The 16,682-nt window shown below is 47.3% G+C and overlaps 2 protein-coding genes across 16 annotated transcripts in view; both read left to right on the top strand.

Annotated features, from left to right (window-relative positions):
* The first annotated feature begins 6,170 nt into the window (after positions 1-6,170).
* tra2b (transformer 2 beta homolog) lies at positions 6,171-10,892 on the top strand. 7 transcript variants are annotated; one of them, XM_056289445.1, is made up of 10 exons: positions 6,175-6,363; positions 7,102-7,220; positions 7,412-7,635; positions 7,977-8,122; positions 8,465-8,627; positions 8,947-9,135; positions 9,235-9,350; positions 9,725-9,850; positions 10,007-10,080; positions 10,182-10,891. In XM_056289445.1, exons 4-10 carry the CDS (start codon positions 8,001-8,003, stop codon positions 10,190-10,192), a joined length of 801 nt encoding a protein of 266 aa, XP_056145420.1. In that variant the 5' UTR covers positions 6,175-6,363; positions 7,102-7,220; positions 7,412-7,635; positions 7,977-8,000; the 3' UTR covers positions 10,193-10,891. The 7 variants fall into 7 exon arrangements, with proteins under 7 accessions (XP_056145416.1, XP_056145415.1, XP_056145413.1 ...); XM_056289443.1 differs by having other exon boundaries at positions 6,176-6,363; positions 7,412-7,648; positions 10,182-10,890; XM_056289441.1 differs by lacking the exon at positions 7,412-7,635 and having other exon boundaries at positions 6,171-6,363; positions 7,072-7,220; positions 10,010-10,080; positions 10,182-10,892.
* Positions 10,893-15,647: 4,755 nt separating this feature from the next.
* The window catches only part of igf2bp2a (insulin-like growth factor 2 mRNA binding protein 2a), a 116,190-nt gene continuing 115,155 nt past the window's right edge, over positions 15,648-16,682 (top strand). For all 9 annotated transcript variants that reach the window (XM_056289239.1, XM_056289238.1, XM_056289237.1 and 6 more), the window contains exon 1: positions 15,648-15,822. In XM_056289239.1, coding sequence (XP_056145214.1) covers positions 15,648-15,822 — 175 coding nt within the window. The remainder of the gene's footprint in view (positions 15,823-16,682) is intronic.

Raw genomic sequence — 16,682 nt, 5'->3', positions numbered from 1 at the left:
TCCACAAATCTGTCCACAAATCTGAACCAATGGCTAGGTGGTGTCCCTGGATAGGACATCAGAGCCCTCTTCCACTTCCCCGATATACAAGTCGGCAACCATAGGTGAAACTGGGAACCCATAGCCCACCCATGCTTCTGCCTATAGTACTGCCTCCTGAAGACTGAAGAGGTCACTTAGATGAGTGATGAAACGTTTCTCTCAATATTCTGTGATGTTAGGGAAACCCAAGACAGGCTCTTGTGAGGGATGTCAGGAACAGAAGTCAGTGGAGCACATATAGTTCTGAGTTGTAGGGAGTGTGGGACACAGAGAGAGATGAAGAGGAATAATCTGAGGGAATTAGGGGTGCAGGAAGTCACATTAAAAGGTTTACTGAGCATGAGCACAGATCAGAATACTTTTAGATTTCTTAATGGATACAGGGGTTTTTATAGGATATGATGGATAAGCAGGGAAAGGGTGCTAGGGTGGTCTCTATGCATGCTCAATAATCGAGGTAAGAAAATCAAAGAAGGTTGAATCAGTTCATCTGGACACAACGTTTAGTGACACATACGTTTCATCATCATCCAGGTGACTTCTTCAGTCTCACCTGACTGCAGGTGTCCCCACCCTTATAAACAATACAGAGGCATAACGACCCAAACCAACGAGGCTAAGAGAACCTCTGTCACCATATCATGATGCTGTGATTGTAACATTTCCAAATCCTCTGTGAATAGTACACATGGCCGTTGAAACTGTAGTTAATGGGCCCATATTTGCATATGGAACTGGTTGTTGGTTTGGGTTGTTATGCAACTGTATCGTTTATAAGGGTGGGGACACCTGCAGTCACTGTATTGTTTATAAGGGTGGGGGTACCTGCAGTCACTGTATTGTTTATAAGGGTGGGGACACCTGCAGTCACTGTATTGTTTATAAGGGTGGGGACACCTGCAGTCACTGTATTGTTTATAAGGGTGGGGGTACCTGCAGTCACTGTATTGTTTATAAGGGTGGGGACACCTGCAGTCACTGTATTGTTTATAAGGGTGGGGACACCTGCAGTCACTGTATTGTTTATAAGGGTGGGGACACCTGCAGTCACTGTATTGTTTATAAGGGTGGGGGTACCTGCAGTCACTGTATTGTTTATAAGGGTGGGGACACCTGCAGTCACTGTATTGTTTATAAGGGTGGGGACACCTGCAGTCACTGTATTGTTTATAAGGGTGGGGACACCTGCAGTCACTGTATTGTTTATAAGGGTGGGGACACCTGCAGTCACTGTATTGTTTATAAGGGTGGGGACACCTGCAGCCACTGTATTGTTTATAAGGGTGGGGACACCTGCAGTCACTGTATTGTTTATAAGGGTGGGGACACCTGCAGTCAGGTGAGACTGAAGAGGTCACTTAGTTGATGATGAGACGTATCTGTCAATAAACGTTGAGTCCAGATGAACTGATTCAACCGTCTTTGATGGTGCTAGGGTGGGTGATATGGATTTTATAGGTTGTAAAGCATGAGGATAAAATGTCGTTTAGGGTGTGTGTGTGTGTGTGTGTGTGTGTGTGTGTGTGTGTGTGTGTGTGTGTGTGTGTGTGTGTGTGTGTATTAGGGTGACCATATTGCCAGAGGCTGATTACGGGACATATATCAAAAATAACGTATCCAACTCTAATCCATTTACAACACATAGCGGCTACTACAATTCCCACAATATTAACCCCAGATTCATGTAGCTCTTCCTTCTTCGTCCAACACCGGCATTAAAGTCTTGCTAACGTTCAACAGGCTGTAGAGCAGCATCCAGCACTGTCAGCATGACAGCATCCTTAACTCCCTGGGTGTCCGGACTGAGAGGAGGTGAGACAGGTTCACACAGGAGCGTTTACTGCCCTTTTCATTACAGCTGCGAACCCGCTCCAACAGCGACTGACGCGCTGATGAGGGTCACCCTCCCTCACCCTCCCTCACCCCCTCTCACCCTCCCTCAGCCTCCTCTCACCCTCCCTCAGCCTCCCTCAGCCTCCTCTCACCCTCCCTCACCTTCCTCTCACCCTCCTCTCACCCTCCCTCACCCTCCTCTCACCCTCCCTCACCCTCCCTCACCCTCCTCTCACCCTCCCTCACCCTCCCTCAGCCCCCTCTCACCCTCCCTCACCCTCCCTCAGCCTCCTCTCACCCTCCTCTCACCCTCCCTCACCCTCCCTCAGCCTCCTCTCACCCTCCCTCACCCTCCCTCACCCTCCCTCAGCCTCCCTCACCCTCCCTCAGCCTCCTCTCACCCTCCCTCAGCCTCCCTCAGCCTCCTCTCACCCTCCCTCACCCTCCCTCAGCCTCCTCTCACCCTCCCTCAGCCTCCTCTCACCCTCCCTCAGCCTCCCTCAGCCTCCTCTCACCCTCCCTCACCTTCCTCTCACCCTCCTCTCACCCTCCCTCACCCTCCTCTCACCCTCCCTCACCCTCCCTCAGCCTCCTCTCACCCTCCCTCACCCTCCCTCAGCCTCCTCTCACCCTCCCTCACCCTCCCTCACCTTCCTCTCACCCTCCTCTCACCCTCCCTCACCCTCCTCTCACCCTCCTCTCATCCTCCCTCACCCTCCCTCACCCCTCCTCTCACCCTCCCTCACCCTCCCTCACCCCTCCTCTCATCCTCCCTCACCCTCCCTCACCCCTCCTCTCACCCTCCCTCACCCTCCCTCACCCCTCCTCTCACCCTCCCTCACCCTCCCTCAGCCTCCCTCACCCTTCCTCACCCTCCTCTCACTCGCTGCTGCCACCCAGCAAGCACACAGTCTGTCGGCGGCTCCGCGGCAGAAACACGAAACACGATGATGCTTTTTAGATGTTGAGTGACAGCCGTACGTCCTCCGCGAGCAATCGAAAAACGAGCCCCACGCGTTTGGCAAACGCCTTACTCTTCTCCGCTGCTGCTGAGGAGGAGTCGCTCCTGAGGAGGTGAACTGTCTCTGAAGACCTTCGCTCAACACACATGCTCGCTGCTGTGACGTCCGCTACACTGCTGTGACGTCACGCTACACTGCTGTGACGTCCGCTACACTGCTGTGACGTCGCGCTACACTGCTGTGACGTCACGCTACACTGCTGTGACGTCCGCTACACTGCTTTTTTTTTTTTTTTTTACACTGCTGCAACCTCCGATGCTGCATCCGCGTGGCCGTTGTTGCTTAGAGCGACGGCATCGCGAGGTGGGACGGACACATTTGGTGGTTGTAGCGGGTATTACACCTGGCTGTTCTAAAGCGTTGGTGGTTGTAGCGGGTATTACACCTGGCTGTTCTAAAGCGTTTGGTGGTTGTAGCGGGTATTACACCTGGCTGTTCTAAAGCGTTTGGTGGTTGTAGCGGGTATTACACCTGGCTGTTCTAAAGCGTTTGGTGGTTGTAGCGGGTATTACACCTGGCTGTTCTAAAGCGTTTGGTGGTTGTAGCGGGTATTACACCTGGCTGTTCTAAAGCGTTTGGTGGTTGTAGCGGGTATTACACCTGGCTGTTCTAAAGCGTTTGGTGGTTGTAGCGGGTATTACACCTGGCTGTTCTAAAGCGTTTGGTGGTTGTAGCGGGTATTATACGCCCATTTCTTGGAGTAAAAAAAACAAGCGGTGGGAATTTAGCCACGCCTCCTTTTTACTTCGTACTGCTGTGTACCATCCTGCAACTCCTATCAAAGAAGGGAAAGAGATAAATCTGTATATATATATATATGTATATATATATTCACTAATCTTTCAATAGTGGATAGCTCTGTTCTGACACATCATCTTGATAACAGGAAAATGTGTGGATTTATATTGCTTCCAACAAGTATGACATATCCTCATTTGTCCAGTGAGGTTTGGGCGACTCTACCTGATCATGACTACGACGTGAAGCCCCTTTCTGTGGAAGACCAGCTTGACGCAGTAAAGAAACGCATCGCTTTCCTGGAGGACGAAAATAAAAAGCTGAAAAGTGAACGTTTTGGTCTAGAACGCTTCCAGTGTGGGCCCAATCTGATCAGGTTTTACACTGGTTTTAAGGATTACCACACCCTCAAAACCCTCTTCCTAGCTTTACAGCCTACTGCAGAGTCCATGGTGCGATGGACTCAAATGCAAAGGAACAGCCATAACCTAGAACCCATTTCTGTGTCTGGCTTCCATGCAGAGCATTTATCTATTATTACTACTATTATTATTATTACTGATTGATCAGTTTTTCCTGTTCTTGTGCCGGGTGAGGCAGGGCTTTTTTGCTCTGGATTTATCTGTACGATTCAATGTGTCGCCGGCCACAGTCAGCAGGAACTGTACGACGTGGGCCAACTATTTGCTCTTTATGTTAGGGACCCTCCCAATATGGCCTAGTAGAGGAGCAGTAGACGAGCTAATGCCACCAGTATTCAGGGAATTCTACCCAAACACAAGAGTGATACTAGACTGCACAGAGATCCGCATCGAGACAGCTAGTTGGAAGGTTTTGAACACCATGACATACTCCCATTATAAAAGTAACACTACACTGAAATCCCTAATTGGGATCACTCCCTCAGGGTCAGTTAGCCTGGTAAGTAATCTATACACAGGATGTATTGCTGATAAGGAGATAACTAAGAGGTCAGGTGATGAGGTCATGGCCGATAAGGGCTTCCTTATCAAAGACCTGCTCGATGAAATAGATGTAAAACTTGTCATCCCTGCATTTTTAGGCCCAAGTGGACAGTTAAGCTGTGATGAGCTCACAGACACACAGAGTATTGCTGGCTTGAGAATACACGTCGAACGGTCAATAAGACGCATAAAGGAGTACCACATTTTTGATGGAGTCATACCCCTTTCACTAAGTGGAACAGTCAACCAACTGGGGACTGTGTGTGCTCTCCTAACAAATTTTCAGGGACCACTGTTTTAAACCTTTGTTAAATTCAGCTGACAAGAAAAAAGTGCACACAGACCTTAGATAGATTGAAACATATTTAACTTCATTTCAGTACAGTCCCATTTTTTAGCCCACACCTTGAGATGAGCAATCACTATCTTAGTTTAGTAAACAATTGGTGATTTGAGTTGGTAGCCAGTTCCAGTTTATTGGTACAACAGAATGACAGTTGACCCAACATATTTTAGTTTAAAATGAACCAACAGTTTTGTTAAAGTTAAAGGACAAAGAATGAAAATATTGTAGATGGGACAATCTAATGTATAAATATTGAATGTACAGTATAAAAATGAAATGTATCTTATTTTTTATTTTATTGTGATTAAACAGCTTCTTTGAATACAGCCCAGTGTGTGTGTGTCTCTCCTCACTGGCACAGGAGAGGCAGAAAGTACTCGAAGAAGAAAAGATCCAGCTTAGTTTTCATATTCTCCCATTCCTCCGCATCACAATAGCTCCGCTCCAGGTGGTAGTCATCTCGACACTTCACAGAAAAGTCCCACCACATCATCCCTGTGATTCCCATTTGTCCCATCATCTGATGTAGTAGCCATGGCTGTGTTTGAGAGCAAAAGATCCATCTGGTCTTGGAGAAAGGTGCTTGCACTCCACAAAGCTGTCCACATCAGGACACGTGATTTCCAGCAGTCCCTGAAGCTGACCGGAGTCATCCACCACCTTTCGGTCAGGGGAGGCACCCAAATGTGGGGCGCTGGGGTTGATGGCGAAACCGCAAGTGGAGACCGAGTGTCCAGTTACTTCCTCATACTGTATAGCTGCAACGGGCTCCAACTCAACTCCTCTCACCATGGCCGGTGTCTGCACAGTCCTCTTCGGTCTCTGCCCAGGTTGCATTGATTTCCGATTGAGTAAGAAGGGGGCGTGGCCAAGTCCCCACCACTTGGTTTTTAAAAATCCAAGATGGCCGCGGCGTGAAATGGGCGTATACGCTGCTAACACACATACAGAATAACCATGCCAATCACCGGGCACGTCAATACGGGACGTTTAGGGCCCTTTGTGAGAATAAGTCGGGACACCTGGAAGTGGCTGAGAAACGGGACGTATGGTCACCCTAGCGTGTGTTTGAAGGGATTTCAACGTATTGTCTGATCCACATTCCGGAGCAGAAGATGGCAGTAATGCGCCGATAAGGTTGATGCCAGGCACCATGATACAAGAAGAAGAGCAAGAAGCGGAAGAAGAAGAAAACGAAGAAGCAGCAAACGACGACAACGAAGAAGAAAACGACGACAAAAAAGAAAGTGAAGAAGACGAAGCGGTGGAAGCTCTAGTGCAGGCGCGTGCTGCGCGTTGTCGGGACGTCGTCGGGCCTTAGCTGGTTAGCGGGTTATCTAACGTATATAAGTTAGCGGTTTTCTTTATTTAATTGTCACACGACATGAGCGATAACGAAAAAGGTTACGGCGAGCGGGTACGTATGAACTCAGCAGAGGCGTCTTATGGTTTCACAGTCCAGCCGAGTTTTCTTTGTCCGTTTGAATTAAGCCAGGCGCGCTCCCACGCTCCGTCCGCTGGGTTTAGCTTTTTGTTAGCCGGCTAGCTAGCAGCTCAGGCTGGAACCGCCAGTTAGCTCACGTTAGATTTAGCCTCGGCCAGTTTAAGTATGTCGAGTCGTAGTAAAGAAACCAGTTAAGCTGTCTGTTGCCCGGCACCAGTGCCAGGGATTGCACGTTTAACTAGCTAGCGTTGGTTGCAATGCCCGCTAGCTTGTTACCGTCATAGCTAAGGCCAAAGCGTCCGTCTATTCATTAAAATGAACGAACCGCTTCGCTAATTTACATTTTTATCTGAGTGCTTTTATTACCCAACTTATAAAGTAGAAACTAATCTGTTGATGGTGCCTGTTGCAGATGTACATGATAAAGTAAGGGGCTGCAGACATTGAGTTATTGATGGCACAACTCAATGACGTTAGCTAATGTTAGCGTGAGGTGAACTAGCAAGCGAGCCGCTGTGATCGTCCTTTACTCGGAGCGGAGAGACGAGGCCCGATGCAGACAGTTGTCACAAGGCACCTCCTAAGTCCTTAAAGATTTGCTTATTAGCTTGCAGAATCCTATCATGCGTTGAGATGTAGATTTTTATTTTAGCTGTCTTTAAATGCAATGTTATATTTTAGAGTGAAGTGTTATTTTCTTACGATTGGAAGCCAGACGAATTCCTCAGGTAACAGCCGCTTGTGTCAGTCAAGACTAATGGAGGCCTTCAGCTTCAAATCTAATGACATACTTTCAATTGCTTTTTAACCAAAATGAATTGGAAAAAAATGTAAGTTCTGTTTGATTTTTCCTGCATTTGTAAATAAAGTTTACTCACATTAGCATTTTATCCTTATTTTCTGAATTATGTGATCTGAAATGTTCCCATGCATGTAATGAGATTACAGTAACATTAAAAATTGAATGAGGGTGCAGTTATAATTGTAGTCATATATTCTTCATCCTTTCTTTTCCATTAAGGTTAATGTTGGAAGAAGAAAAATGCGGAAGAAGTCTCTTGTCAAGTTTATTTTGAATAATATCAAGCTCAGATGTGTGAAGCTGAATTTGTGAATGCATGCTATAACATGAGGAGGGAAGAAGTGTGGGCAATGTGTGAGATGGGGGAAGTAAGAAGAATTAAGACATTTGAAGAAAGAAGATTTTTTTGAAGTTATGAAGTTAAGGAAGTAATCGGGGATGAGGTCACTGCGCTAAGTAATTTCTAGTCTGTTTGTCAAATGCGTGCATGTTTTTTTTCCAGAGTACATTGTAAATCTAAACATAAATAATTGAAACTGACAAGTTTATAATCATATACTATTGTGTTTAGGCTTATTTGATTACATTTCTGTCATGCCATTCATGGTTAGTCAAAATAGCAATATTCTTTCCTAACTCAGCAATTCTAAATTATCCTCCTGTTCGCCAATCCTCACAGGCCTAACTCTTAACTCTTAAATTTGTAGTTAATTGGCAAATTGCACCTTGTCTCATTGTTCACTGACTGACAAGAAGTGTGTTGGTGTGTGTGTGGTTCACTCAGGAGTCACGCTCTGCATCAAGGAGCATGAGTCCACGGGGTTCGGGGAAGTCAGCCAGTCGCTCTCCAGCCCATTCAGCTGCCCACTCCAAAGAGGGCTCGAGACACTCCCGCTCCAAATCCCGGTCTCGCTCCAGGTCCAAGTCTGGGTGAGTAAGAGCTAACTAGCGGGGTAGAAGACGTTTGGATTCTTGTAGCATTGTCAAGGTGCATAAATCAAAGTTGGGAGATGAATGTAAATCATTCAGTTACACTCAGAACAATGGTCTTGTTAACCAACATGCTTATGCTCTAATGATCCTCAAAGATTTATTTGGTTTGAAAGTCAGTTATTGCCATTAGAGTGTGTGTGTGTGTGTGTGTGTGTGTGTGTGTGTGTGTTTACGCCAAGCTACTTTTGGCAAAATATGTTCCATTCCAAATGAGACTAGATACAAGGCCAAACTTGCAGAGAAGGGTAAAGAGCACTAATACTGATTTCTTCCGTGCAGGTCCCATTCACACCGCGGTTCCCGCAGGCACTACAGTCGCTCTCGTTCCCGCTCTAGGTCCAACCGTCGGCGCTCTCGCAGCCGGTCCTATAGTGGAGACCGTCGGCGACGCAGCCATAGCCGCTCACCCATGTCCAACCGCCGTAGGCACATTGGCAACCGTGTATGTACTTTGTCCTAGTCAGTAAAGAAACAGATTTTTGGGTGCTGTGACTTGGTGATTGAACTTAAAGATGAGAAGCTAATTTGTTTAAAGTCATTTAGTTTTCATTTTAGAAATTCTTATTGCCAATTATTGAATAGTTGTTGAAAGATGAGACCCAAGACACACAGCTTGGCAAAAGTTTATGGTCTCCAGAATGTTAATGGTGAAAACAAAGCAAGCATTTTGTTGTTGGCAGTTGAAAGTATGTTGTCTTTTTTTTTCTTTTTCTTTTTAATCAGTGGGAAAAATAGATCACCTGTCATGTTCTAAATTGCAGGCAAATCCAGACCCAAACTGTTGCTTGGGAGTTTTTGGCCTTAGCTTGTACACCACAGAGAGGGATCTAAGAGAAGTCTTTTCCAAGTATGGCCCCCTTTCAGATGTGTGCATAGTGTATGACCAGCAATCCAGGCGTTCCCGAGGCTTTGCTTTTGTCTACTTTGAGACCAGAGAAGATGCCAAAGAGGTACAAGACTTGTAATTTGGCTCATGTTCCACAAATATGAAACATGGAGTTCCAATTTTCCAGTTTGCAAAGGTAATGGGTATATATGTTCATTGTCAGGCCAAAGAGCGAGCCAATGGCATGGAGCTGGATGGTCGCAGAATCAGGGTGGACTTCTCCATCACAAAAAGGCCTCATACCCCGACCCCTGGAATCTACATGGGCAGGCCCACGTAGTAAGTCCTCTGAAAATGTGTGTGTAAAGTGACAAAATAACTACAATGACATTTTTTTTTTTAAGAAGATACTATTTTCCGCTCTCTGGAATCTATCCAAAATACTGTTTGCTTAGAGGATCTGGCATATGGCTAGCATTATTATTTAGTTCAAATTACTTGGTGAGCCCCCAAAATTGGTAATTAAAAAGCAGGATCATCCTGAAAAGTTGAAAATTACACAAAGAATGCCATCATCAAATGTGGATGGTGACCTGGGATTTTATTTTTTTGATAAACAGAATTTTCTCACTTGTTAAAACCTCCTAAAACTTTTTGAATGAAAGAACCTTAAACCGTGGGTCTAATCTTGCATCATCATTGTTCCAATCTAGTGGTGGAGGTGGTCCAAGTGGTCCACGCCGCTATTCTCGAGACTATGACCGTGGTTATGATCGTGGGTATGACAGAGGTGGCTATGATCGCTACGATGACAGGGACTACTACAACAGATCATACAGGTCAGTGTCACTCTGTCTGATAAACTGAGGGATTAGTGTGGGTGACATGGCTACTCTGCTCTTTTTAGTTTGAACCCCTGCTCATGCTAATTAGACCGACATTACCTCAGTTGGACTGATGTAACCGTATAAACTTTACATTCTCCTTTGTTTCAGAAGACGATCCCCTTCACCATACTACAGAGGGGGGGCTTACAGATCCCGCTCCCGATCCCGTTCTTATTCTCCCCGTAAGTATGAATTTGAGTGTAAATATTTTAAACAGTTCTTTTGAATCTCAACTGGCTGTATTGCTAAGTTTCCCCGAGTAACTATGCGTTTTGTTCTGCAGGTCGTTACTGAACACCAATGTCAAGTTTCCGCCCCCATCCACCCATGTACATGGTTAAATCGTTCTGAAAATTAGGATATGTGGTTGTTTTTGATTGATCTTTTTTAGGTGATGTTACTTTTTGTGTAATCATTTTCCAAAGTGAACTGTAAAGCTGTGTCGGTGGACATGATTTCAACTTTAATTATACGTATATGGAACACACAAACCATACTTGTTTTTTTATGCAAACTTTGTTCGAGTGAGAATGGTTCCCTTTTCTCCATCTTGTTTAGTTATTAAAGGAACATGTTTTTCCACATAATGACTTGTGTCCTTGTCATGTTGTTTTTACATTAATCCAAGTAATTTCTTAGTTCAGTTTTTTTTTAATATATATATATATATATTAGACAAGATCCCTGTACTTCCCCAATCTGAATTGGCTTTAGGCATGTGTTGTTCATATGACAATTTTGTTTTTGAGGATATTTGTGAGTCTGAATATGATTAAAATGTACTTTTATCTCTGAGGACTGCTGTTGCTAAAATGAGCGCATATATATTTATCCCGGCATGTTATCCTGGCATGTTGCGTACATTTACAGTTCCCTTGGCAGTCTGTCAGATGTTACATGGTTACCCCTCCATTAGATGTTTTTACCGAATTTTGCAACATTTGAGTTAAAAGCTCACTCCTGTGCCACCAGTTTGTTAAACTCCGTTTAAAACATGAAAAGCAACAAATGCAATGCAGAAGATGAGCTACAGTTTAAAACAATAAATAAACACTGATCATTTTAACTTAATATAGAGAGAACTGGTTTTATGTGGTGCTTCTCAAATGACTCAGTCGTTTTAATATGTCCTATGCGACTGTAATGTGTTACTTCCCCCACGATAAATGTCCACATCATCAGTAGATCTTCTCATGGATCCACATGACAGATAAGTGTCCACATCATCAGTAGATCTTCTCATGGATCCACATGACGGATAAATGTCCACATCATCGGTAGATCTTCTCATGGATCCACATGACAGATAAGTGTCCACATCATCGGTAGATCTTCTCGTGGATCTACATGACGGGTAAATGTCCACATCATCAGTAGATCTTCTCATGGATCCACATGACGGGTAAATGTCCACATCATCAGTAGATCTTCTCATGGATCCACATGACGGGTAAATGTCCACATCATCAGTAGATCTTCTCATGGATCCACATGACAGATAAATGTCCACATCATCGGTAGATCTTCTCATGGATCCACATGACAGATAAGTGTCCACATCATCGGTAGATCTTCTCGTGGATCTACATGACGGGTAAATGTCCACATCATCAGTAGATCTTCTCATGGATCCACATGACTGATAAATGTCCATATCATCAGTAGATCTTCTCATGGATCCACATGACGGGTAAATGTCCACATCAGTAGATCTTCTCATGGATCCACATGACAGATAAGTGTCTACATCATCAGTAGATCTTCTCATGGATCCACATGACGGGTAAATGTCTACATCATCAGTAGATCTTCTCATGGATCTACATGATGGGTCATTGTCTACATCATCAGTAGATCTTCTCATGGATCTACATGACGGGTAAATGTCCACATCATCAGCAGTTTTTCTCATGGATCCACATGACAGATAAGTGTCTACATCATCAGTAGATCTTCTCATGGATCCACATGACGGATAAGTGTCTACATCATCAGTAGATCTTCTCGTGGATCTACATGACGGGTAAATGTCCACATCATCGGTAGATCTTCTCGTGGATCTACATGACGGGTAAATGTCCACATCATCGGTAGATCTTCTCGTGGATCTACATGACGGATAAGTGTCTACATCATCAGTAGATCTTCTCATGGATCCACATGACGGGTAAATGTCCACATCATCAGTAGATCTTCTCATGGATCTACATGACGGGTAAATGTCCACATCATCAGTAGATCTTCTCATGGATCTACATGACGGATAAGTGTCTACATCATCAGTAGATCTTCTCATGGATCCACATGACGGGTAAATGTCCACATCATCAGTAGATCTTCTCATGGATCTACATGACGGGTAAATGTCCACATCATCAGTAGATCTTCTCATGGATCCACATGACGGATAAGTGTCTACATCATCAGTAGATCTTCTCATGGGTCTACGTGACAGATAAGTGTCTACATCATCAGTAGATCTTCTCGTGGATCCACATGACAGATACGTGTCTACATCATCAGTAGATCTTCTCATGGATCCACATGATGGATAAGTGTCTACATCATCGGTAGATCTTCTCGTGGATCTACATGACGGGTAAATGTCCACATCATCGGTAGATCTTCTCATGGATCCACATGACGGATAAATGTCCACATCATCGGTAGATCTTCTCGTGGATCCACATGACGGATAAATGTCCACATCATCGGTAGATCTTCTCATGGATCCACATGACGGATAAGTGTCTACATCATCAGTAGATCTTCTCATGGATCTACATGAAATAAATGTCCACATCATCAGTAGATCTTCTCATGGATCTACATGAAATAAATGTCCACATCATCAGTAGATCTTCTCGTGGATCTACATGACGGGTAAATGTCTACATCATCAGTAGATCTTCTCATAGATCCACATGACGGATAAGTGTCCACATCATCAGTAGATCTTCTCATGGGTCTACGTGACAGATAAGTGTCTACATCATCAGTAGATCTTCTCGTGGATCTACATGACAGATAAATGTCCACATCATCAGTAGATCTTCTCGTGGATCCACATGACGGGTTTGCATATTCCAGTGGACACCATCATCATCGTCACCGTGGACACGAAGCCATGTCTCCAACTCTGGCCGCTCACAGAGGCTCGCCTCAGGGGGGCTACACGAGCACGACACCGCTTTATGCATATTTACTGATATTAATAAAAGCCCGAAGATGAAAGGATCTCATGGTTAATTGTTAAATACCACTGAACACTTCAAGCCGCTGCACGCCGAGTCTTGCGGTGTACTGGACAACATCGCCCCCTGCTGGTCACCAATGACCACGTTTGACAGACCTAGAGTTTAGTGCAACGTTATAAATTGTGACGGGAGAACGAGTTTGTAAAGACGGGATGTAAAGATAAAAACACAGATGTGGACTGTTAACGGTTCAGAATCAAAGCGCTCACATCCTGTTAAACCGTGGATATTGAATACCGAGCCAAACGAAGACATCCAGAGAACATTATCAATCAATCAATCAATCAATCAATCAATCAATCAGTCAATCAATGAAGTTGCATTATGTCAGATATCTGCTATTTCTGCCCCTCGCGTGCTCAGTCCGTGTTTGAAACAGCACATCTGGGGCAGAGTTAAAGGTGCAGTGGCCCTCGTCCCCCCCCCCACACACACGCGCAGCTGTGACGACTTGGCGTCTGCAGAAGCCTGTTTGTCTCGTTTTCCAATCTCGTTATGTGCAACAATGCTATGACCTATGTGTGTTTTATTCAAATTTGTTTTTTGTGTTGTTGTTTTGTTTTGTCGCTGCATGACGACTGTTGGTTGGCCAGGGGTTCATGTCTGTGGACCTCAACATGGCCTCCTTTCCAAACGTGCCAGACTTCCTGCTGTCAGCGGGTATGAAAAATCAAATAGTGTATGGCAGCACATCTGGAGGGTGGCGCTGTGTTGTGTTGCATTAACTTGCAGAAGAAAAAAGACCAAAAAAAAAGCTTTGTGAAACAACTATTTCAGTACTAAACCCCCAGATAGCGGGCTACTCCGGTATGACGTCACGTAAAGGACTAAAACAGTGGTCCAGGCTGGATGTGAAGGAGTCAACAGATGACGGGGGGCGTGTGGGCCGCAACTGTTCCCTTCATTTGTGAGGAGCCACATTAACCCAAACGTGTAGATGATGTGGACCTGCCGAGTCTGGCACGACCGGACCGGACCGGGGCCGTAGCGGAGCGGGTTCTGACGGGCCACTCGTGCGTGTGGCCCGTCAGCAGAAGGGTAAGGGAGGCTGTTTGGGAAACCGGGCTGCGCCGGACCCTCGTGTGACGTAAAGCAGCCGGAGCCGGGACGGGAGTCCGCGGGCAGTCCGCTCTCAGCAGCAGCAGGGTGGCAGTAACGTACCAGGGCGCAGGGGAGTCGCGTGTGGAAGCTGCTCACAGAAAGGCTCCTCCCCTCAACTAGCTTCCAGGCGGAGTAGGAGAGCACATATCATGTATGATCACTACACCCCCACCCCCACCCCCACCCTCCGACTAGAAGAGCACATATCATGGACGATCACTATACCCCCCCACCACCCCCACCCCCCCTCGCCGTGCAGCTGCACGCAGAAGCCGTCTGCCCCCAGTCGCCCGGACCCGGAGGCTCAATTAGTTTTGTTTCTCCTTACAATGGAGGTCACGTGATTTGGAGGAAAGACACGGGTCGTTCCCGACCCCCCCAGAGGAGGAGAAACATCCTGCGGTGCCACGAACACGTCCAAAGCCAAAATGGGTGACACGGCGTGCGGGTGCTCCCCCTCCTGCAAGGCGAACACCCCTTTAATCTGTGTGGACGACTTCCGAGATCAGCCGAGGGGGCAAATGTCACCCCCCCTCCTCCTCCGCCCCCCCCTCCTCCGCCTGGCACCAAACGAAACGTCGCAGTCGGGCCAATTAACCAACACAGAAGTGAGACTGTGGTCATCCTGGAGCCGCCACCAGCCATGTCTTCCCAACATGCCATGTGTTATATCAGGGTTCCGTCCAGAATCAGCGAGGCAGACCGGACCGTGGGGGGTGGTGGGGGGTGGAGGGGGGGGCAGAGCCACATCCATAGTAGTACAGTGACAACGACGGCACGGGACTCGGTGTTTGCAGCAGACAGTAGCCTTTTGATTCCGCAGCCCGGAGCCCCACAAGGCACGGCCCTTATGATTTGATGAAATAACCCCTCTGCCTCCTCTGGCCCAGCCCTTGCCGAATTTACCCAATGATCATCATGCCACTTTCAAACCCCCCGATCCACTTTCTGTCCGCACCGAGAGCGCGAGAGCTCGGGCCCACATGCACCTCCAAAGACATTTGTTCTTCGGGGTGGCTTTTCTGCCGGGTTTCTGCTGGGTTTTCTGATATTTTCAGGGGAGATTTTATTTAGAGGCGGCGCCTGCTGGCTCAGGAGCAGCGTCGTACGACACTTTTTTTTCAGCCCCAGTTTAAAAGAGTTTGACCAGGGGCAGAGTTGCTGCTGCATGGGGGTCGCCTAGCCTGCATCTGGGGGGTGATTGTTGTTTCCAGCAGATTTCTTTTCCCCTATTTCGTTTTTTTATTTTATTTTATTTTATTTTTTATTTTTTGCTTGAGGAGCGTTATTATTTTCTACTTCTCTGAACACCGCCTGCCTGCCTGCCTGCCTGCCTGCCTGCCTGCCTGCCAGAGGTTTGCTAGACCAGCACCGAGGTTTTGCTGTAGACCATGAACAAACTATATGTTGGGAACCTGAGTCCTTCGGTCACCGTCGAGGACTTGAAGCAGCTCTTTGGCGAGAGGAAGCTGCCAGTGGCCGACCAGGTCCTGCTGAAATCCGGCTATGCTTTTGTAGACTTCCCCGACCAGAACTGGGCCATAAAGGCTATTGAGAGTCTCTCCGGTGAGTAGCTCCGGACGCCCGCTCGGCGGCTCGGCGGCTCGGCGGGACCGTCTGTGTGGATGCTGCTGCAGTGACAAGACATTCACTACACCGACTCCGGAGCCGGACAGGTCACGCTAACGCTCACCGGCGGGGGGACGGGGGGGGGGGACGGGGGGGGGAGAAAACCTGAAATATTAAATCGATGCTTTTTTTTTTACTTCATACACCAGTTGATATTTCGCTCGCGACGCGGCGTTTGGGTCCGCGAGCCCGGCGGTGCCAGAGTTTGAGATTGACGCTCAGCTCGGTCCCGGTGCCGGTGCCGGTGCCGACAAAGCGGGCTAAATGAGGTGTATAGGAGCCGGGCAGGGGTGTCGTGGCGGGCGGGCAGAGCGGACGGGTCGCGGTGGTGTCATTAGTGAGAGATTCCGATGCTGCGGGTCCGCGCAGAGCCGCCCGCCCGCCCGCCGCCGCGGAATGTATGGGATGCTCCGCCGCCGCCGCCGCCGCCGCTCGGTAGGCATCATTATTTTTCACTTATTTTTCATCCGGATTTTATTGAACAGAACGCAGCGAAGTGAGCGGAACAAACTTGTCGGGGCCGTGTTCCGGTGCTGCCGGGCTATGTTTTTACGAGGTGTCTTGGAGGTGGGTGCCGGGGGTCCGGAGGAAAGAGCTAATAAACAGGTAGCTGGGGGGACGAGGTGAGACTCGACCCGCGCTGCGCCAGGCCACTCGCACGGAGCGCTGACGAAACCCCGACACCCGCCGCCGCGCCGCCGCCGCCGCCGGGCCGCCGCCGCCTCCGTCGGGCCGTGGCGGCTCCGCCGACACCAGGGAGCCCGAAAGTGAAGCCCACCGGCCGTTGTGGCCGGGAG

Source organism: Lampris incognitus, chromosome 11 (assembly GCF_029633865.1).
Source record: "Lampris incognitus isolate fLamInc1 chromosome 11, fLamInc1.hap2, whole genome shotgun sequence".
Taxonomy (NCBI): Eukaryota; Metazoa; Chordata; class Actinopteri; order Lampriformes; family Lampridae; genus Lampris; species Lampris incognitus.
This window is presented reverse-complemented; position numbering and strand designations above follow the sequence as displayed.

What these genes read in the sequence shown, in the direction of transcription:
- tra2b (XM_056289440.1), top strand. Translation starts at nt 7,173, where the DNA reads ATGACATACTTTCAATTGCTTTTTAACCAAAATGAATTGGAAAAAAAT. An exon ending in AAAATGAATTGGAAAAAAAT is followed by an intron (nt 7,221 to 7,976) that starts GTAAGTTCTGTT and finishes TGGTTCACTCAG; the next exon opens with GAGTCACGCTCTGCATCAAG. An exon ending in TACATGGGCAGGCCCACGTA is followed by an intron (nt 9,351 to 9,724) that starts GTAAGTCCTCTG and finishes GTTCCAATCTAG; the next exon opens with TGGTGGAGGTGGTCCAAGTG.